Source organism: Acipenser ruthenus, unplaced genomic scaffold (assembly GCF_902713425.1).
Source record: "Acipenser ruthenus unplaced genomic scaffold, fAciRut3.2 maternal haplotype, whole genome shotgun sequence".
Classification (NCBI taxonomy): domain Eukaryota; kingdom Metazoa; phylum Chordata; class Actinopteri; order Acipenseriformes; family Acipenseridae; genus Acipenser; species Acipenser ruthenus.
This window is the reverse complement of record NW_026707532.1, coordinates 220,592-243,321: the sequence shown is the minus strand read 5'-3', so window position 1 is coordinate 243,321 and position 22,730 is coordinate 220,592. Positions and strand designations below refer to the sequence as shown.

The following is a 22,730-nucleotide window of genomic DNA, read 5'->3' as shown; positions in this document are numbered from 1 at the left end:
CGGTCACAGTGTTGGTGTGTCCAGCCTTGAGCCAGAGTGACCGGGACGGACATGTATGACCGCTTAACCACCCGGACCGCTTACTGACCACAAACACCAAGATATTAATGAGGAGCTGAGCGGGAAAGCTGCGAGATTCTTAAACATGGATCACATGAATCGGGGTACAAACCACTGCACTTGTGTGAGGTGTCTTCACAATTAAAATCCCTTTTTATTTATATTTTGCCAAGTGGTCAATTATATTATTTGATTGGTATCTAACAAAAGTAAATAAACTTTTACCTGAATTTTCTTCCCTAAATCTTCTCCCAGGTTCGATATTTTTTTTAACGTTTCACGTTTTTTTCAGAGGGGAAAAAAGTAAATGTATATATATTTTTTTTAAAAAAAAACATTATACTATTAAGTGTTGAAATAATATAGTTTAATAGAATTGAAAAATAATTCAAACTCGTCGTCTCTCCTCACAACCGTCTTCGCGGTTTTCTTGGTGCTCGCGCGCCCCTTCGTGGCTCGAGCTCGAAATAACGGTCGAGGTGAGGAGGGAAGAAACTGCGCGCCCGTGTCCGCCATTTTGGCTCCGTGTGATTATCTATTTCAAAGGCGCTGGACTCCAGTGTAGAGCCGCAATGGCGTCAGTTTCACAGCCGCTTCTGCTATAGTCCTCAACACCGCGCTTGTTGTTGTGAAGTCTCTCCAGGACAGATAGGCATCCTCTCAAACCGAATCATTAAATAACAAATGTTGTCGCTGTTATAAAAGACAAAACGCATTCAGGTACGGTATGTTTTATTTGTGCCTGTCGAAAGTTCTCTGTGTTTATGCGTGAAAAAAAAGACCTGCCAAACCACTCTCAATAGCATGAGGTAAAAAGGTAATATATACTTAGGGCAAAAGGGTTGTATGTTATTTTATTTATTTATTTATTTATTTATTTATTTATTTATGGGGGGGGGAGGGGGGGTGTATTATTTTGTTGTTCATTGTAAGTAGTCCCCCTGTTTACTTTCTCTCTGAATCTCTTGCTGTCCTATAATCCTCCCTCTTCAGATAGTAAGCTTTAACGAGCCCCAGCTACACCTCAGCATTGCCCCGGTTGGTTCATTATTAAAGCGGGCTGTCGAGACTGCCAGCGAGCCGAGCGAGGTGTGATATAAACACGCACGATTATTTAAACTCTTTCGTGACTTGAATGTCTCAGAACAGCTGTTTGTTTAACATGGATTCCGGTCTGTTTGGTTGTCGCCCAACCCCAAGTACCGCTCGTTTTTGAACACATATATTTTCGGTTTCATGTTCAACGCAGTTCGCTTCAGCTACACAGAAGAGACGCGCTTGTGGTGAAGTTGGTGAGTCGATTTTATACTTTTTATCATTGAAGATAGTGGTTTATAAAACTATATTCATAATAATAACAACAATAATAATAATAATAATAATAATAATAATAATAATAATAATAATAATAATAATAATAATAATAATAATAATAATAGTCATAATATATTTATGCATTGTACTCGTGTCTTTGCATCATAGGGCCGCCACTCAAACACACGCGCTATCCAAACCATTTCAGTGTCATTTCAACACTGTGCAATAATCTTATTCATGTACTTGTCAGGTGAAAGCAGCGAGACAGATATAGCTGTGCTTGATATTAACCGGAGTGTGGTTCACATGCCTGCGCTTTCTTTCTGTTTGTTTTTAGCGTTAGGAACTACAGAACTCTGTCGTTCATTTTAGTTTTTTAGACGCCCTGTTCCTTTTACTTTTAATAGTTGAAGCGACGCGTTTCAGACGCAAGCTGCTCGGGTAGTTATTTACTGTTCTAAAGTCTGTTAAAAACCCCGAACATTTGATTTCAGAACAAGTGAATTACTTGAAATATTACTAATACTTTTGCCATAATGCCCTTCTGAGATTATTTTCCCCGAGCATGTTTAAGAATAAATAAGACGCGTTTTTCCAGTGCGGTTCACTCTGCCTGTGACTCGTGTAAAACACTCTCTCAGTCCACACACAGGTGTTTAGTACAGGTTTATATTGCACAGTTTTTCCAGTGCGGTTAACTCTGCCTGTGACTCGTGTAAAACACTCTCTCAGTCCACACACAGGTGTTTAGTACAGGTTTATATTGCACAGTTTTTCCAGTGCGGTTAACTCTGCCTGTGACTCGTGTAAAACACTCTCTCAGTCCACACACAGGTGTTCAGTACAGGTTTATATTGCACAGTTTTTCCAGTGCGGTTCACTCTGCCTGTGACTCGTGTAAAACACTCTCTCAGTCCACACACAGGTGTTTAGTACAGGTTTATATTGCACAGTTTTTCCAGTGCGGTTAACTCTGCCTGTGACTCGTGTAAAACACTCTCTCAGTCCACACACAGGTGTTTAGTACAGGTTTATATTGCACAGTTTTTACACAGCGGTTCACTCTGCCTGTGACTCGTGTAAAACACTCTCTCAGTCCACACACAGGTGTTTAGTACAGGTTTATATTGCACAGTTTTTCCAGTGCGGTTAACTCTGCCTGTGACTCGTGTAAAACACTCTCTCAGTCCACACACAGGTGTTTAGTACAGGTTTATATTGCACAGTTTTTCCAGTGCGGTTAACTCTGCCTCTGACTCGTGTAAAACACTCTCTCAGTCCACACACAGGTGTTTAGTACAGGTTCATGTTGCTATGTCGCTGACATGGTGAATATAATTTAGCTCCTGTGTGTTGAGCTGGAATCAGAGAAGGAGGGAAACGCTTTTTTTTCTCAGTAACTCAATGTTGCATCCTTCTTCCAGTTCATGCCCTCTTCTTGTGTTCATTTATTTTCAATGCATTTTCTACGTTCAAGTTGTTCATTTTTTGGTTTTTGTTTTTTTCACAAAATGGCTGCTGGCGGTTAATTCAACATGCAGATGATTTTATTTTAACAGTGTGAGCGTGTGGTTTCCTAGCTTCCGTTTAGTTTAAAGTAAAGTGCCTGAACTCCACCCACGATACTTTCCAGAAGACTCAGGAGAAAGAGAAGCGACTCGAGTCTTCTTCAGCACTCTGCAAAGGGTAAAGTCTGACCGCATTACAGTTGTTTTAATGAACCTACATTAGCAGCTTGGTTATAGACTTAACAAAGAGAATTTGATTCAGTTTGTCTGTAAATCATAATTCACGTGCTTATCAATCAGGATTTTGATATATTTATAAAAGGATTCAAAGCAATCGACTTCTTTCATGTGATCAAATACAAGAATACAAAGCCCAAACAAAGATTGTGTATTAGCAGTTAATAAACTTATTTCAAACAGTTTATTTTAAAATAAAATAATATTCAGTGACTAAAGTTCAGACTAGAAGTCTTTCTCTGTGTCTTCAAATTACACTGAAGATGCTGAGAGAGACTTCTAGAGGAAACGTTTGCCATTGAATTTACACTGAAGATGCTGAGAGAGACTTAGTGGAAACGTTTGCCGTTGAATTTACACAGAAGACGCTGAGAGAGACTTCTAGTGGAAACGTCTGCCATTGAATTTACACTGAAAAAAAGACGCTGACAAATAATTGTAGAAACGTTGGTCATCTCTAAACTCAGAACAGCAGCGTGTGGTTTTCTAGTTTATATTTTCAGTTTGAAACCTCAGCATTGACACGATTAAGGTCAAGTGCCTGATGAAAAAAAATTATAACAAGCAAACCATGTAGCTATGAATTTAATACAGAGACTATTTAACTTGCTCTTAATTTAGGAATTGTAATAAACGGATATTGATGTAATTGTTTGTTTGTTTTTTTATTCAAGGTGAAGTTTTGATTTGGCAGAAGTATTCTTCTTGTTATTCGAGATCAGACCGGGTTTGGCTTGTGTTTAATATTACCGAGTAATTCACGTCTCTGCTCCCGAAAGAGAGCTAAACCAGCGAGCAGCCTCGCTTTATAGAGAAAGAGAGCTAAACCATCGAGCAGCCTCGCTTTATAAAGAGAAAGAGAGCTAAACCAGCGAGCAGCCGCGCTTTATAAAGAGAAAGCGAGCTAAACCAGCGAGCAGCCTCGCTTTATAAAGAGAAAGAGAGCTAAACCAGCGAGCAGCCTCGCTTTATAAAGAGAAAGAGAGCTAAACCAGCGAGCAGCCTCGCTTTATAAAGAGAAAGAGAGCTAAACCAGCGAGCAGCCTCGCTTTATAAAGAGAAAGAGAGCTAAACCAGCGAGCAGCCTCGCTTTATAAAGAGAAAGAGAGCTAAACCAGCGAGCAGCCTCGCTTTATAAAGCAGTGTGTAAGGGGTGTGTAGTTGCGTCTTGAAGTCCAGTCCCATGTGAATACACAGTCAATAGATCTGCAGTCGGCTGGTCTGTATCCCCGGCATTGATTACACTGTAATGCTGGGCTCACAATAGTGGTAGGCGCGTCTAAAATAATAATAATTATATATACTGTATAAGGCAGTCAGTTGAGTTGGTTATTAGTTTATAAAAAGCCTGTCTGGTTACTGCTGAATCTCTGTCGGGATCTGAAACAAGAACCGAACTCGGACCCGGATTTTCTAACTGAACCTGGCCCGCAATTCAGAGCCGAACCCTCGAAAATCGTTCTTTTCAAATCGGATCTTCATTTCTCACTGGAGTCGCTCACAGTATAATTTTCCCCCCAAAATTCCTAACACTAACTCATTTTTAAAAAGAAACGACGCTTTTCCTTGCTGTACACTACAGACTAAATAAAGTGTAATAATTATTACACACAACTAACTTCATTAAAGGAATCTAGAGCTCATTATGTGAATGTTAATGTAAGATCTGCTTAGTTGTGTTTCTTTAATTAATGTTGAACTCTCTACCGCGCCCTGTATGATAAAACTGCACAGCTCTGCAAATATCCAGATCTTTTTCAAAGTCTACGTTAACAGGGCAGAGCAACACAAAGACAATTACAGTTACTGGAAAAGCAGATCCTGTTATCAATAAAACACACCGTTTTATGGTTAGCAGGTGAATCCCTTTTGTTAATCATGATGTGAAAATGGATTACAGTAATACAGGCGCTATACATTTTACACAGTATAATTAGGGCTTCTGTTTTTCGGGTTTTATTAATTGTATTTTTCGGTGCTTATTTTTAGCTATTTTCGAGTTTTATGTAAATCGTTTTTTTTTTCGGGGGTTTCGTTTTTGATATACTGTATGAAATGAGTGTTTTCGGTTACTTTCCAAAATGCTTGAGTATTTAGTAACTCGACACTTGCACTCTTCAGTTGTCCTTTCTTTCCTTTGCTGTCTTCCACAGTGAAATCCCTCTGGTCTCGGCACATTCTTCTGGGGTTTTTGTCTGGAGGTATTTTTGGACATTTCGCCACAATTCTGTTTTAAATCCTCCGTTTCTTAACTGTAATACAGCTTGAAATCCCGCTAACAAGCCTCCATCCTGATTGTAATCTCGTTTTAAGTCTCGCAAGCGGAGTCTCCAGTAGAAATGCAGGAATGTGCTGTCACTCAGTAGTTGGGGGCGGGTTTAAAGCATTCAGAACGAATCACTGATAGATGCTAGTCAGGAAGGCGGGACATTGCCCAGCAGCACTGAGAAATGTATTTATTATTATTTGTGTCGTAGGTTTTATTTTTTAATGGGAATAGTAGCCATTTCCACAGTGTTTCTGGTGTTTTCCGGTGTTTATTGGCTATCCACCGATTTCATTTTTTTTGTATTGGGGGTGTTTTATCGGGTTTTATCGATTAAAACCAAAAATCAGAAGCCCTGATTATATGATATATTCATTGTGTTTGGATTTGTTCATTATGAAATACAAACAATAAATAGCAGACTAACTGTGATAATAAGAAGCGCTCAGAAAGATGGCAAACAACACGAAAAGATAGACAGAAAAAGAGAACGAAAGTGAGGAGGAAGAACGAGGGGTGGTCTAAGAAGAGAGAAAAAGGTGAGAAGTGAGGCTCTAAACTCTTTAATAATTGGCTTATTTCAATTCTGTTGCAGAGGAGAAACACAGCTAACTGAGGATCGAGTGATTCAGAAGTTACAGACATGGTTAGGAAGAGAAGGAAACGAAGCCGCAGTAAATCTTATGACCCGCCCGATATGTCAGGAGACTCTTCCAGGTAATCTCATGTCTCTTCACTGTGCAGAGGCATACATGCTCTAGTTTAATAACACACCTGATGACTCCAGTCCAGGTTCACCAGCAGCACCAGCACCTCAATGACACTCCCAGGAACTGCTGCCCTTTCACTTGGGAGCTGTGTTCAGGGTTTGTAATGAACAGTAACATGTCTGTGATGATGATTACTTACACGCGTGTTTCACCTCAACAGAGGGAATGTCCAGGTGAAGACAGAGAGGAGAGAGGACGAGGAGGAACTGGAGACACTGAGGAGGGAGGAGGAGGAGAAACTGGAGGAGGAGGAGGAGGAGGAGAAGGAGGCGAAACTGAAGAGGGAGAAGGCGAAACTGAAGAGGGAGAAGGCGAAACTGAGGAGGGAGGAGAAGAAACTGAAGGAGGAGGAGGAGAAACTGAAGGAGGAGGAGGAGGAGAAACTGAAGAGGGAGAAGGAGAAACTGAAGAGGGAAAATGAGAAACTGAAGAGGGAGAAGGAGAAACTGAAGAGGGAGAAGGAGAAACTGAGGAGGGAGCAGCAGGAGAAACTGAGGAGGGAGCAGCAGGAGAAACTGAGGAGGGAGAAGGAGGAGAAACTGAGGAGGGAGGAGGAGAGACTGAAGAGGGAGGAGGAGGAGAGACTGAAGAGGAAAGAGGAGGAGAGACTGAAGAGGGAGGAGGAGAGACTGAAGAGGGAGGAGGAGAGACTGAGGAAGGAGGAGGAGAGACTGAAGAGAGAGAATGAGAGACTGAAGAGGGAGGAGGAGGAGGAGAGACTGAGGAGGGAGAATGAGAGACTGAGGAAGGAGGAGGAGAGACGGAGGAGGGAGAATGAGAGACTGAGGAGGGAGGAGGAGAGACTGAAGAGAGAGGAGGAGGAGAGACGGAGGGGGTGTAATATTTCATGATACAATGTTGTCTCAATGATACTCAAGAGAGAATATGCAAGTATAATATTGAAAACAGAACTTGGAAACCATCCTAACATCAGGATTATGAAGCTGTGTGTGCAGTGAAGAGACTGAAGAGATCAGCAGAGACTTTGTTATTAGAAATGTATTCATTACAAGACGATTGGGGAGTTTGTTCAGCTTTCTGAAGAACAGAAGCTGCTGATTGAAGGATACCTCAGAGAACTCGAACCTGTGGCTCAAAGACTGGGCAAGAACAGAAGGGTGCATGTACTGCACTTCCAGCGGGGGGGGGTCAGGACCCTTACAGGTCACGCAGCGCTAACCCTGTCTCCTGCTACAGTAGGAGCTCCACTGTATCACTGTTCATATCTGTGTACTAAGTCAGTATGTATGTGATTATTTTGAGCTGTGTTCACAGTTATGAGTTTTTAGATTCCAGGTAAACACAACCACATAATAAGCTGTGTTGTGCCTCTATAGCCATCTGAGAACAAATATCAGTGAATAATGTTCTTGTAATTTTGTAAATACCTTTTGTATAAATGTTTTTATTCACTACCGTATGAATAAATACTTTTGGTAGAAATAATAAAATATATATTTATAGTTCTTTTGTCATTTTATCATTTTTTTTTGGAAGGGGGGGGGATATGCATTACACTCCAATAAATAAACAAACAAATACATAAATATTATCACACATAAATAAATACACACAAATCAATAAAACAGAAACAATAATAGGAAAAACTCACGACCATTGACATTAAATAACTGGAAAACTATGAGTAACTTCAACAGCAATTAAAAGATTATATATAGATATACATATATATATAAATTTGTTTTGAAAACAATTGACACTCGTATTTAGTATAAAGCTGATGCTGTGAAACAGGCTCCATTTCGGCTCTCACAGAGTCGCACCGCGTTGCAAACAGCAGAGCAGCTGGAGCCAAAATGGCGGACACAGTGACGCAGTTTCAGAACCTCTCCTCGGTCGCCTAGCAACAAGGCGCTCAGAGTATCAACGTCATCAGCGGTCCCGCAGATTGAGAGTTCCAATGGCGGTTGGTTTAATTTTCCAGCAGTTAAAGAGAAGACGGGAGAGCGCGTTTACTTTACTGTGTAGAGACATTTATAATGAATACAACAAAACCAAACACATTTACACGTCAAAGAGTGTCTCTGGTCTTTGAATTGCGCGTTTACTAGAGATAATAATCTCACCGTTAGAGCGGTATTACACTCGCATCGTGCCCGTCGATCCCTGCTCGTCTCCCGCCTCTCTCAAGCAGGACTGTGTGTTTATTTAGTATAACACTGAACACAGTGTAACGAGGCATCATTTATTGGATGTAAAGCGGCGGTCACAGTGTTGGTGTGTCCAGCCTTGAGCCAGAGTGACCGGGACGGACATGTATGACCGCTTAACCACCCGGACCGCTTACTGACCACAAACACCAAGATATTAATGAGGAGCTGAGCGGGAAAGCTGCGAGATTCTTAAACACGAATCACATGAATCGGGGTACAAACCACTGCACTTTTGTGAGGTGTCTTCACAATTAAAATCATTTTTTATTTTATTTTTACCAAGCGGTCAATTATTATTTGATTCGTATCTAACAAAAGTAAATAAACTCTCACCTGAATTTTCTTCCCTAAATCTTCTCCCAGGTTCGATATTTTTTTTTAACTTTTCGCTTCGATCGTTTCACGTTTTTTTCAGAGGGGAAAAAAAGTAAATGTATATATATTTTAAAAACATTATATTATTAAGTGTTAAAATAATATAGTTTGATAGGACTAAAAAATAATTCAAACTCGTCGTCTCTCCTCACAACCGTCTTCGCGGTTTTCTTGGTGCTCGCGCGCCGCTTCGTGGCTCGAGCTCGCAATGTGAGGTCGAGGTGAGGCGGGAAGAAACTGCGCGCCCGTGTCCGCCATTTTGGCTCCGTGTGATGATCTATTTCAAAGGCGCTGGACTCCAGTTTAGAGCCGCAATGGCGTCAGTTTCACAGCCGCTTCTGCTATAGTCCTCAACACCGAGCTGGTGATGTGAAGTCACTCCAGGACAGAAACGTCTCTTCAAGATGAACATCCTCTCAAACCGAATCGTTAAATAACAGATATTGTCGCTGTTTTAAAAACAAAAACGCATTCCGGTACGGTGTGCTTTATTTTATCTAATATATTTCAGGCAATCTTTCTGTCTCTGTTCTTTCTTTCTTTCTTTCTTTCTTTCTTTCTTTCTTGTAAACTTTACGACTGTTGTTTTTATGACATATTCTCCTTCCCAGTAACGATAGTACAGTAATACGAGATCTTGCTGGGAACACAGCAGGATCGATGAGGGAGGTTGTGTGCTGTTTCTCATCGGCTGTTATACTAGTTTTCAGTTAGTTTATTATAGAAATGTCTCAACTGAATCAACACGTGTTATTATTATTATTATTATTATGATGATGATGATGATGATGATGATGATGATGATGATGATGTGATAACAGCATTTCGCCTCCCGCTGCTGCTTGGCACAGACTGCACGCAGACGCGTCGGGAACATTAAACTAAGCGACTATTCAAGATAAATAACAATGAAGATGGAGTGTGAAAAATGACGTTTCACCAAAAATAGTATGCGGCCATAGTCCTCCACAACCACCCCGAGTCTAATAGGAGAAGAAAACAGAAATACACTGCGGCTGCACCTGTTGAGACCGCTGGGGCTTTTTCGTTATCAGATAAAAACTCCTCCCCCTCGATCATATCAAGCACTCAACATTAAGAGACTTCGGTGCTTATCAGAAGACTCAGGAGAAAGGGGAGCGACTCGAGACTTCTTCAGCACCCCGCAAAGGGTACAGTCTGATGGCATTACAGCTGTTGTAATGAAGCTGCATTCTCAACTTGGTTTCCACTACCCGACAGTACAGCTCTCTGCTTTACTCAGCAGCCTCAATCTGATCACGACATGAATTATTACCCAATTGAACCTGGTTTTGCGCAATTTCACAACAAAGGCAGCGTACACTGCGTAGCTATGCATGTATTGATTTAATTGTTGTTGTTTTATTCAAGGTGAAGTTTTATACAAACGATACTTTTATTTGGTGAAGTATTCTTTGGGAATTTATTTTGACTTAATTGGCGGTTTTGATTGGATCGCCAATAATACTTCCACCAATCAGAGTGTGGCATATAGTGTGCGATCCCGCCCTCTCCAGCAGACTGCAGCGCAGGATAAACTGGGGCGGGGCGGGGGGGCTGTGTCGGGTGTCACAATGGATAGGAGAAAAATAATTTTCGTTTCGGCTTTTATTGTTAAACCTTCCACACACGGGACTTTTTCGACCTTAAAAAAGAAACAAGGACCAGGGTTTGCAAATGGAGATTAGATAAAGGGGCATTCAGAACAGAAAATAGGAGGCACTTTTTTTACACAGAGAATTGGGAGGGTCTGGAACCAACTCCCCAGTAATGTTGTTGAAGCTGACACCCTGGGATCCTTCAAGAAGCTGCTTGATGAGATTCTGGGATCAATAAACTACTAACAACCAAACGAGCAAGATGGGCCGAATGTGGCCTCCTCTCGTTTGGAAACTTTCTTATGTTCTTATGTTCTAACTGTGCATAAACTCCATATCACATTTCTAATTGGAATGCATTAGGACCTTGACTCTTCCTTATCAAACACTATCAAATAACAGACTCATAAAACCTAACAGACTCATAAACGCACAGGTAGGCGTTACTGTAACTCTCAGGTAACTATACTGCGTACCCGAGCAAAGTCTACTGGAACAGAGAACTGCGACAGAGGAGACTCGAGAGACTTCAGCGCTTTGAAAGGTAAAGTTTAATAAAAACATTATTTCCCAAAACTAAAAAACGCCCGTCACGTGTCACGCTGCTACAAACGTTATATATTTTTTGTAATGAATTAGTGTTTGTACAGGTTCATGTTTCTGATGCATTTAATTCGATTATGATCGATATTGTTATGCTTGTATTTTCCAAGGCAGTGTTAATTCAAGTTGGTGTTTGCTTATATGTAGTCTGTATTTATCTCGGCTTCATATTTAGTAAACTTTTCATTTTCAGTAAATGTTTTGATGCAGAGCTGGTGTTTTGTGATTATTCGACGGTATGTTGAAACACAGTCTAGTTATCAGAACTACAGCTCAGAGAAATCAACGGGAACTCAACGAGGAAAACACAACTTCACATTAGTAACAGCTGTCCAAATACATTCCAACCGTTTCTATTTGGTTTGCAATGGTAACTAAAATTAATAGCAACTCTGCATAAACTGCATATCACATTTCTAATTTGAATGCATTGGGACCTTGACTCTTCCTTATCAAACACTATCAAATAAAAGACCTTTACTCTTAACAGACTCATAAACGCACAGGTAGGCGTTACTGTATCATAAAACTCTCAGGTAACTATACTGTGTACCCGAGCAAAGTCTACTGGAACAGAGAACTGCGACAGAGGAGACTCGAGAGACTTCAGCGCTTTGAAAGGTAAAGTTTAATAAAAACATTATTTCCAAAAACTTAAAAAACGCCCGTCGCGTGTCACGCTGCTTATTCTATGCAGGTAATGGTTTATTTTGAGCGCGGCTGCTTCCGGTTTATCTGAAGCGTTTCATTCTTGTTATTCGAGATCAGATCGTGTTTGGCTTGTGTTTAATATTACCGAGTAATTCACGACTCTGCTCCCGTAAGAGAAAGAGAGCTAAACCAGCGAGCAGCCTCGCTTTATAAAGAGAAAGAGAGCTAAACCAGCGAGCAGCCTCGCTTTATAAAGAGAAAGAGAGCTAAACCAGCGAGCAGCCGCGCTTTATAAAGAGAAAGAGAGCTAAACCAGCGAGCAGCCGCGCTTTATAAAGAGAAAGACAGCTAAACCAGCGAGCAGCCGCGCTTTAGAAAGAGAAAGACAGCTAAACCAGCGAGCAGCCGCGCTTTATAAAGAGAAAGACAGCTAAACCAGCGAGCAGCCGCGCTTTATAAAGAGAGACAGCTAAACCAGCGAGCAGCCGCGCTTTATAAAGAGAAAGAGAGCTAAACCAGCGAGCAGCCTCGCTTTATAAAGAGAAAGAGAGCTAAACCAGCAAGCAGCCTCGCTTTATAAAGAGAAAGAGAGCTAAACCAGCGAGCAGCCTCGCTTTATAAAGCAGTGTTTAACGGGTGTGTAGTTGCGTCTTGAAGTCCAGTCCCATGTTAATACACAGTCAATAGATCTGCAGTGGGCTTGTCTGTATCCCCGGCATTGATTACACTGTAATGCTGGGCTCACAATACTGGTAGGCGCGTCTAAAATAATAATAATTATATATACTGTGTAAGGCAGTCAGTTGAGTTGATTATTAGTTTATAAAAAGTCTGTCTGGTTGCTGCTGAATCTCTATCGGGGTCTGAAACAAGAACCGAACTCGGACCCGGATTTTCTAACTGAACCCGGCCCGCAATTCAGAGCCGAACCCTCGAAAATCGTTCTTATTAAATCGGATCTTCATCGCTTCTCACTGGAGTCGCTCACAGCAGCGTCGTGTTTATATTTACACATTCCTAATCTTAACATCCGCGTTTAAAATGAAACGACACCTTTTCTCCTTTCTCTAAACTACAGGCAAATCTAAAGCTTGACTCAATAAAGAAGTATAATAATTCTGGCATGTACATTAAATACTTAAATGCTGTACAACTAACTTTAATAAAGGAATCTAGAACACATCATGTGAATGTTTCATTTCTTGTTGAACTCTCTACCGCGCCCTGTGTGATAAAACTGAACAGCTTTGTATCATAGAACTGTATCCAGTTCTCGGTACAAAGTCTATGTTAACAACAGGGACACACAAAGACAATTACAGTTACTGGAGAAGCAGATCCTGTTATCAGTAAAACACACCGTTTTATGGTTAGTAGGTGTATCCCTTTTGTTAATCATTGTGTGAAAATGGATTTCAATTATACAAGCGCTATACATTTTACACAGTATATGCAGGGCATCTGTTTTTCTGGTTTTATTAATTGTATTTTTCGGTGCTTATTTTTAGCTATTTTCGAGTTTTATGAAAATCGTTTTTTTTTCGGGGCTTTCGTTTTTGATATACTGTATGAAATTAGTGTTTTCGGTTACTTTCCAAAATGCTGGACAGGACTTGCACTCTTAAGCTGTCCCTTCTTTTCCTTTGCTGTCTTCCACAGTGAAACCCCTCTGCTCTCGGCACATTCTTCTGGGGTTTTTGTCTCGAGGCATTTTTTTCACATTTCTTCTCAATTCTGTTTTAAATCCTCAGTGTCTTAAGTGTAATACAGCTTGAAATCCCGCTAGCAAGCCTCCATCCTGATTGTAATCTCGTTTTAAGTCTCGCAAGCGGAGTCTCCAGTAGAAATGCAGGAATGTGCTGTCACTCAGTAGTTGGGGGCGGGTTTAAAGCATTCAGAACGAATCACTGATAGATGCTAGTCAGGAAGGCGGGACATTGCCCTGCAGCACTGGCAAATGTATTTATTATTATTTTTGTCGTAGGTTTTATTTTTTAATGGGAATAGTAGCCATTTCCACAGTGTTTCTGGTGTTTTCCGGTGTTTATTGGCTATCCACCAATTTCATTTTTTTTGTATTGGGGTGTTTTATCGGGTTTTATCGATTAAAACCAAAAATCAGAAGCCCTGATTATATGATATATTCATTGTGTTTGGATTTGTTCATTATGAAATACAAATAATAAATAGCAGACTCAGTGTGATAATAAAAAGCGCTCAGAAAGATGGCAAACAACACGAAAAGATAGACAGAAAAAGAGAACGAAAGTGAGGATGAAGAACGAGGGGTGGTCTAAGAAGAGAGAATGAAAGTGAGGAGGAAGAATGAGGGGCGGTCTAAGAAGAGGGAATGAAAGTGAGGAGGAAGAACGAGGGGTGGTCTAAAGAAAATGAAAGTGAGGAGGAAGAACGAGGGGTGGTCTGAGAAGAGAACGAAATTGAGGAGGAAGAACGAGGGGTGGTCTAAGAAGAGAGAAAAAGGTGAGAAGTGAAGCTCTAAACTCTTTGATAATTGGCTTATTTCAATTCTGTTGCAGAGGAGAAACACAGCTAACTGAGGATCGAGTGATTCAGAAGTTACAGACATGGTTAGGACTGGAAGGAAACGAAGAAACAGTATAACGGAACCACCCGATATGTCAGCAGACTCTGCCAGGTAATCTCATGTCTCTTCACTGTGCAGAGGCATGCATGCTCCAGTTTAATAACACACCTGATGACTCCAGTCCAGGTTCACCAGCAGCACCAGCACCTCAATGACACTCCCAGGAACTGCTGCCCTTTCACTTGGGAGCTGTGTTCAGGGTTTGTAATGAACAGTAACACGTCTGTGATGATGATTATTTACACGCGTGTTTCAACTCAACAGCGGGAATGTCCAGGTGAAGACAGAGAGGAGAGAGGACGAGGAGGAACTGGAGACACTGAGGAGGGAGGAGGAGGAGAAACTGGAGGAGGAGGAGGAGAAGGAGGCGAAACTGAAGAGGGAGAAGGCGAAACTGAAGAGGGAGAAGGCGAAACTGAGGAGGGAGGAGAATAAACTGAAGGAGGAGGAGGAGAAACTGAAGGAGGAGGAGGAGGAGAAACTGAAGAGGGAGAAGGAGAAACTGAAGAGGGAGAAGGAGAAACTGAAGAGGGAGAAGGAGAAACTGAAGAGGGAGCAGGAGAAACTGAGGAGGGAGCAGCAGGAGAAACTGAGGAGGGAGCAGCAGGAGAAACTGAGGAGGGAGAAGGAGGAGAAACTGAGGAGGGAGGAGGAGAGACTGAAGAGGGAGGAGGAGGAGAGACTGAAGAGGAAAGAGGAGGAGAGACTGAAGAGGGAGGAGGAGAGACTGAAGAGGGAGGAGGAGAGACTGAGGAAGGAGGAGGAGAGACTGAAGAGAGAGAATGAGAGACTGAAGAGGGAGGAGGAGGAGGAGAGACTGAGGAGGGAGAATGAGAGACTGAGGAAGGAGGAGGAGAGACGGAGGAGGGAGAATGAGAGACTGAGGAGGGAGGAGGAGAGACTGAAGAGAGAGGAGGAGGAGAGACGGAGGGGGTGTAATATTTCATGATACAATGTTGTCTCAATGATACTCAAGAGAGAATATGCAAGTATAATATTGAAAACAGAACTTGGAAACCATCCTAACATCAGGATTATGAAGCTGTGTGTGCAGTGAAGAGACTGAAGAGATCAGCAGAGACTTTGTTATTAGAAATGTATTCATTACAAGACGATTGGGGAGTTTGTTCAGCTTTCTGAAGAACAGAAGCTGCTGATTGAAGGATACCTCAGAGAACTCGAACCTGTGGCTCAAACACTGGGCAAGAACAGAAGGGTGCATGTACTGCACTTCCAGCGGGGGGGGGGTCAGGACCCTTACAGGTCACGCAGCGCTAACCCTGTCTCCTGCTACAGTAGGAGCTCCACTGTATCACTGTTCATATCTGTGTACTAAGTCAGTATGTATGTGATTATTTTGAGCTGTGTTCACAGTTATGAGTTTTTAGATTCCAGGTAAACACAACCACATAATAAGCTGTGTTGTGCCTCTATAGCCATCTGAGAACAAATATCAGTGAATAATGTTCTTGTAATTTTGTAAATACCTTTTGTATAAATGTTTTTATTCACTACCGTATGAATAAATACTTTTGGTAGAAATAATAAAATATATATTTATAGTTCTTTTGTCATTTTATCATTTTTTTTTGGAAGGGGGGGGGATATGCATTACACTCCAATAAATAAACAAACAAATACATAAATATTATCACACATAAATAAATACACACAAATCAATAAAACAGAAACAATAATAGGAAAAACTCACGACCATTGACATTAAATAACTGGAAAACTATGAGTAACTTCAACAGCAATTAAAAGATTATATATAGATATACATATATATATAAATTTGTTTTGAAAACAATTGACACTCGTATTTAGTATAAAGTTGATGCTGTGAAACAGGCGCCATTTCGGCTCTCACAGAGTCGCACCGCGTTGTAAACAGCAGGGAAGCTGGAGCCAAAATGGCGGACACAGTGACGCAGTTTCAGAACCTCTCCTCGGTCGCCTAGCAACAAGGCGCTCAGAGGAACGACGTCATCAGCGGTCCAGCAGATTGAGAGTTCGAATGGCGGTTGGTTTATTTTTCCAGCAGTTAAAGAGAAGACGGGAGAGCGCGTTTACTTTACTGTGTAGAGACATTTATAATGAATACAACCAAACCAAACACATTTACACGTCAAAGAGTGTCTCTGGTCTTTGAATTGCGCGTTTACTAGAGATAATAATCTCACCGTTAGAGCGGTATTACACTCGCATCGTGCCCGTCGATCCCTGCTCGTCTCCCGCCTCTCTCAAGCAGGACTGTGTGTTTATTTAGTATAACACTGAACACAGTGTAACGAGGCATCATTTATTGGATGTAAAGCGGCGGTCACAGTGTTGGTGTGTCCAGCCTTGAGCCAGAGTGACCGGGACGGACATGTATGACCGCTTAACCACCCGGACCGCTTACTGACCACAAACACCAAGATATTAATGAGGAGCTGAGCGGGAAAGCTGCGAGATTCTTAAACATGGATCACATGAATCGGGGTACAAACCACTGCACTTGTGTGAGGTGTCTTCACAATTAAAATCCCTTTTTATTTTATTTTTACCAAGCGGTCAATTATTATTTGATTCGTATCTTAAAAAAAAGTAAATAAACTCTCACCTGAATTTTCTTCCCTAAATCTTCTCCCAGGTTCGATATTTTTTTTAACTTTTCGCTTCGTTCGTTTCACGGTTTTTCAGAGGAAAAAAAAGTAAATGTATATATTTAAAAAATATATATATACTGTTATCCTCCCTCTTCAGATAATAAGCTTTAACGAGCCCCAGCTACACCTCAGCATTGCCCCGGTTGGTTCATTATTAAAGCGGGCTGTCGAGACTGCCAGCGAGCCGAGCGAGGTGTGATATAAACACGCACGATTATTTAAACTCTTTCGTGACTTGAATGTCTCAGAACAGCTGTTTGTTTATCTTGGATTCCGGTCTGTTTGGTTGTCGTCCAACCCCAAGTACCGCTCGTTTTTGAACTAATATACTTTCGGTTTCATTTTCAACGCAGTTCGCTTCAGCTACACGAAAGAGACGCGCTTGTGGTGAAGTTGGTGAGTCGATTTTATACTTTTTATCATTGAAGATAGTGGTTTATAAAACTATATTCATTATAATAATAATAATAATAATAATAATAATAATAATAATAATAATACTAACAACAATACAATAAATACATAATAATAATAATAATAATAATAATAATAATAATAATAATAATAATAATAATAATAATAATAGTCATAATATATTTATGCATTGTACTCGTGTCTTTGCATCATAGGGCCGCCTCTCAAACTCGAGCTCTATCCAAACCAATTCAGTGTCATTTCAACACTGTGCAATAATCTTATTCATGTATTTGTCAGGTGAAAGCAGCGAGACAGATATAGCTGTGCTTGATATTAACCGGAGTGTGGTTCACATACCTGCGCTTTCTTTCTGTTTGTTTTTAGCGTTAGGAACTACAGAACTCTGTCGTCCATTTTAGTTTTTTAGACGCCCTGTTCCTTTTACTTTCAATAGTTGAAGCGACGCGTTTCAGACGCAAACTGCTCGGGTAGATATTTACTGTTCTAAAGTCTGTTAAAAAAAACTTAGAACATTTGATTTCTGAAGAAGTGAATTAGGATTAGCTTTAGAATTAATTTAGAAATAATTATTGGAATGTTAACTTAAGGACTGCGGGTCGGGTCGAGTGTATATATATATATATATATATAGAAACCTATTATCTGGCTGGATATTATTTACCAATACATATTCCTTCTGGTATCCTTGGCGACTTAATTGCTGAGCCTTTTTTTAACGTGTTTGCGAATATCATAACAGCGCTTTTGAACACGTGATGCATTTCTTTTAGAGCCCGCACTGTTTCCAGAAGCGGCTGTGGTGTCCCATATGTGGGACCCGTCTGTCTGTTTAAAAACAGCGCGGTTTTATTTTGCAGGACCAGCTCTATTGTTTTTAGCGTTTTCTTAAATGCTTTGACAGCTTCGGGCTCCACATCTGCGGTATTAGCAAGCGCGGAGGTGTCCGGACATCCGTTTGATTCCGCCGTGTCTGCGCAGGAGAACAAAGGCGAATGTGATCAGGGAATGTGCTGGAAGAGACACCCGTGGTCACGTCTTTAAAATGAGAACAGCGAATGCGCGATTTGAATTAATTCGAGTAGAAAGAGATTCTCATGGTGCCTTGCGAGCGGAGAATACAGTTCAATACTGCCTTGAGAATCGGTGGAGCAACTCGACGCCAGTTCCATATTCCACTGGAGAACCAATTCTCCGAAAAAATTCAAATGTTTGAGAATAGAGCCCAGTATGAGGAATGGTATACGAATGAAGTGGGTACCAAATTAACATCCCCCTGTGTAAAAATCAAAAACGTGGTCAGAGTGAGTATGTTCTGGTTCCTGCCTGTTTCAATCAGTCCTGAAGGAGGCGGGCTCCTAATTCAAACAGGCCCTGAGGATGAGGGATAATGAAGCTGAAATAAAGTGTTTGAGTGACTGCGACAACAAGAAGTGCTCTGAATGATTACAAACAGCATGAAAAGAGAGAGAAAGAGTGACATTTGAAGCTCTATACTGTAATAACTGACTTGTTTCAATTCTGTCGCAGGGTCGATACACTGCTAACTGAGGAATGAGTGATTCAGAAGATGCAGACATGGACCCGACTCCAAGGAGAAGAAGAAACAGTAAAGAGACTGACCCACCCAATATGTCAGGAGAGCCTGCCAGGTAATCTCATGTCTCTTCACTGTGCAGAGGCATGCATGCTCCAGTTTAATAACACACCTGATGACTCCAGTCCAGGTTCACCAGCAGCACCAGCACCTCAATGACACTCCCAGGAACTGCTGCCCTTTCACTTGGAAGCTGTGTTCAGGGTTTGTAATGAATCATAACATGTTTGAGGAGAGAGGAGGAGGAGGAGAGACTGAGGAGAGAGGAGGAGGAGAAACTGAAGCCCACGTTTACAGTAGAGAATAAGCAGATTGAAATTCTCATTGTGTTTCTACACGTCCCTCCTCACCAATCTATGGTCAGGAGGTAGTGTGACCTTTCAACTCTGCCTATATACATGTATACTGTAGGGGAGGGGGAGCTAACAGAGTTGAAAGGTCACACAGTCACATGATGTGAGTGGAATGAGGAGGGCTGTCTGGCAGGTAGGCTTCTCCAGACGAGCTCAAAGCAGATAAAGGCAGATTTTAAAATGTTCTCGTATTAACCCTTTGCGGTCCAATGTGTCGGACCAGATCCGACATTACAATTTTCCCTTTCCGGTCCGACATCATCAAAAAGACGTCAAGCACAGGTCTCTGGTCGGTTTTTCTCCGGAAAAAGCCGATAAAACCTTTCAATGGCCGAGTGAGACCGATAGGAGCCAAAAAAAAAAGGGGGCATATCTCATGAATACTGATAGCCCCGACACCACAGAGATAACACGGACATACACAAACAAGATAGCTGCTTCTGCATCCAGTGCTCAGAGAATATCACAGACATTTTCAGAGCTTTTTCAGATGTTATAGTAGTAAAATAATGACTTGGATCGCATGATCGAGGAGTTTGGTGATGAAACGAGCGATCAGGAGATGATTTATCGGTATGCACGACTATGAAGAGGTATGTGATAAATACAGCGAACAAGGAGTCGGACTGGAGATGCAGGACTGAGAGTCCTGTTGATCTGCAGAGACTTTTAAACCTGTTTTACTGTGAAATAAATGATTTTAAACTACGTGTGTAAAATAAACAGCGCTTGTGAAAATAAATTGGACCCGACGCGCCTGAGACGCGCTGAATAAACGGACCGCTAAGGGTTAATCTAGTATTATCAGAATCCATCAGAAATATTAACTGACCAAATGATGAGGCTTTAAAGAATTGAGGCAATCAAAGACAGTTTCAATTTTAAACACAGCAATTTTGACCACGCAAAGCATCTGAAAAGCATGATGGCATCAATATATTTCAAGACAAAATACTTCCACTTCAATAATGTGTTATTCTTTCTTGATACGATGCTGTCTCGGTGATATGCAGGAGAGAATATGCCAGCGCAGTATTAAAAATCATTCTAACGTTGGGTTTATAAACCTGTCTTTGCAGGAAAGAAATCCTCAGAACATTCAAGATCATTGAGGAGTTTGTCCGACTGTTCAAAGAAGAGAAGCCGCTGATAGAAGGACACCTCCGAGAACTCAAGAGAATTGCCGACAGACTGGACAAGGTCAACAAGCAGGCTACCATCGCTAAGACTGCAGGGAGTTCTCTTTGTGCCATAGGGGGCACTATGGCCTTTGCAGGGCTGGTTCTGGCTCCTTTTACATTGGGAGCCATGGCTACAGGGGCTGCTGCTGCTGTGGTTGGAGGAGCCACCAATCTCGCCACAGAAATAGTAAAGGCTTCAAGTGTTGGAGATTATAACAGGAGAGTGCAGCAAGAATGTGATATCCTTCTGTCTGAAATGAGTGCACTTGGTGAATCATACAAGGATGCTTGTGGAGCAGTTTCTGAAATAGATGAAGCCCATATTGGGGTTGTTTTAAAAAACGCTTGTCTAACGAGACTTCGTCTGGGTGCTGTGGTCTTGCTTGCAGATGCTGCTTCATTGATCTCTAAAGGGGCCAAAAGATTCGGGGCTCTCGACGGAGTCTTTCTGCTCTGGAATGTCTTTGACATTGTCTCGAATTTCACTGCCATTCAGCACGGGTGCAAAAGCGTGCGAGCGGAAGAGATTCGCAAGCTGGTGGAAAGTGTAGAATCCGATCTAGCAGCACTGGAAGCCGTCTCTTCAGAGATGGACTCAGTTCTTAAGGATCGGTGAAGTCTCAGTCAGGGATCTCGGGATCTCATGCGTTGGAAAGAGATTTCACTGGAATAATGTGCTGATGCACCAGCAGTGGAAGGCGGCTTTGACACAGAAATCCCTTTTGAGCGCATGAACCCGGATCTCTCGTTTTCCCAGTTCAGAGGCTGACAGGATTGTGACTGAGGAAAACCTGCCAGTGATAGAGGCTGTGTGCACACACACACACACACACACACATATATTTATATATAGTGGCAGGTCCGGAGATAAGACCGAACGTGCTCACGTAAACAGTAGCAGTGATCCGTAAACAAAGTTCTACACAACCCAGTAATACGGTATAACTCAGAGCGGCACCTGATATATTTATATCCCACAATCCAAAAGCCGGTCAAAACACAGACAGGGTTTGGTTCACGTTACGGGTTCTCAGCAAAGTTCAGGTTCAGGCAACAAGTCGGGTAGTCGAACAATCCAAGGTCGGTAATCGCAGGCAAACAGGTACTAAACAGGCACTTACTTTTCACTCTACTCACTCCCCCCCCCCCAGCACAAAGCTGTCTCCTTACTCCTTCCCTAACCTGTTGTGGGCTGTACCTTTCTATGATGATTCATCCTTAATTCTGTGACATCATTTCCCGCCTTGAGGTGGTGTGAAGTTTCCCTCGGGTCGGCCATCTTACTTCCGGGAACGTGAGGTCATAATTTGCCAGCAAACTTGCCCTCACAGACCTCCCATTAATGACTCTACCCCCAGCTTTATCACAATATATATATTTTGGATAATGTTTGTTGGCTGTTTTTATTTACTGTGCACAGTTTCCTAGTAGGTGTAATATTACTTGTGTAATAGAAAATAAAAAAGGATTCGTTGTTAATATCTCTCCGAGTCACGGAGCCCGCATGTTCAACTCCAAGTCTGAGTCGCACAAGGTCCTACAAGTCTGTTACAGGTTAAAAACTGCAGTGTACAAAATTGAAGGCATATGAAAGAAAAGGTTTTTTAAAAAATGTACACAAAGTTTAAAAGATTTTTAAAAAATCTTTTATTTTCAGGACGTTTCGGGCAAAAGCCCTTCAGCAGAGATTTAAAAAGAAAAGCAAACACAGCGAGGTAAACTTGTTGTTATTCAAGATTCGGAATCATACCAACATTCTGTGGATGATGTCATGATTATTAGAACAGAATGTTCATTCCCAGAGGTTCCAAAGCGCCTCATTTACATATAGAAGAATAAAAGAAAGTAAATGGATAAATAGGCTGAACATGATTATGCCAGCGGGACTCAACAGAAAAGAATGAACTAATTAACTTCAATAAATATATAACATTTAAATAAATAAACAAAATTCATTCAAAAGTTGTGCATGCTGATGCGCTGGGGAGGCCAAATCTAGACTGATCCTCAGAGCCAGCTTTGCATGATATAATATAAATATAAGTTTATATAAAGTAATGTTAATTAGAATAAATACAGATTCGAAGATAGAAGTAAAAATGATGTCACAATATATAGAACACCATTACATCATGTAAGAATAAATCATGGATTTGAATGTAAACAATAACAAGTAGTTGTCGTGCCGTCAGAAACCTATAAATACCTCCAATGTTTTGATTCAAACACAGGCTCCCTTGAGAAAGATATGTACAACATATCGAAACATTGGGCAGCTGGCTCTTTGAGCTAATATATATATATATATATATATATATATATATA

General features: G+C 41.3%; 1 protein-coding gene across 4 annotated transcripts; it reads left to right on the top strand.

Moving 5' to 3' along the window:
* Nucleotides 1-1,080: 1,080 nt before the first annotated feature.
* Nucleotides 1,081-22,675, top strand: LOC117968010 (uncharacterized). 4 transcript variants are annotated; one of them, XM_059018976.1, is made up of 4 exons: nucleotides 1,107-1,352; nucleotides 14,118-14,135; nucleotides 18,825-18,926; nucleotides 20,304-22,675. In XM_059018976.1, the coding sequence occupies exons 3-4, from the start codon at nucleotides 18,829-18,831 to the stop codon at nucleotides 21,019-21,021; spliced, it is 816 nt and encodes a 271-aa protein (XP_058874959.1). In that variant the 5' UTR covers nucleotides 1,107-1,352; nucleotides 14,118-14,135; nucleotides 18,825-18,828; the 3' UTR covers nucleotides 21,022-22,675. The 4 variants fall into 4 exon arrangements, with proteins under 4 accessions (XP_058874960.1, XP_058874959.1, XP_058874958.1 ...); XM_059018977.1 differs by lacking the exons at nucleotides 14,118-14,135; nucleotides 18,825-18,926; nucleotides 20,304-22,675 and adding exons at nucleotides 5,984-6,105; nucleotides 6,319-7,586 and having other exon boundaries at nucleotides 1,081-1,352; XM_059018975.1 differs by lacking the exon at nucleotides 14,118-14,135 and having other exon boundaries at nucleotides 18,805-18,926.
* Nucleotides 22,676-22,730: the final 55 nt, after the last annotated feature.

Excerpts from the sequence above, each read along its gene's own strand:
- LOC117968010 (XM_059018975.1), top strand. The coding sequence starts at position 18,829 with ATGAGTGATTCAGAAGATGCAGACATGGACCCGACTCCAAGGAGAAGA. Across the intron at positions 18,927-20,303 it reads ATGTCAGGAGAGCCTGCCAG|GAAAGAAATCCTCAGAACAT; the intron begins GTAATCTCATGT and ends CTGTCTTTGCAG.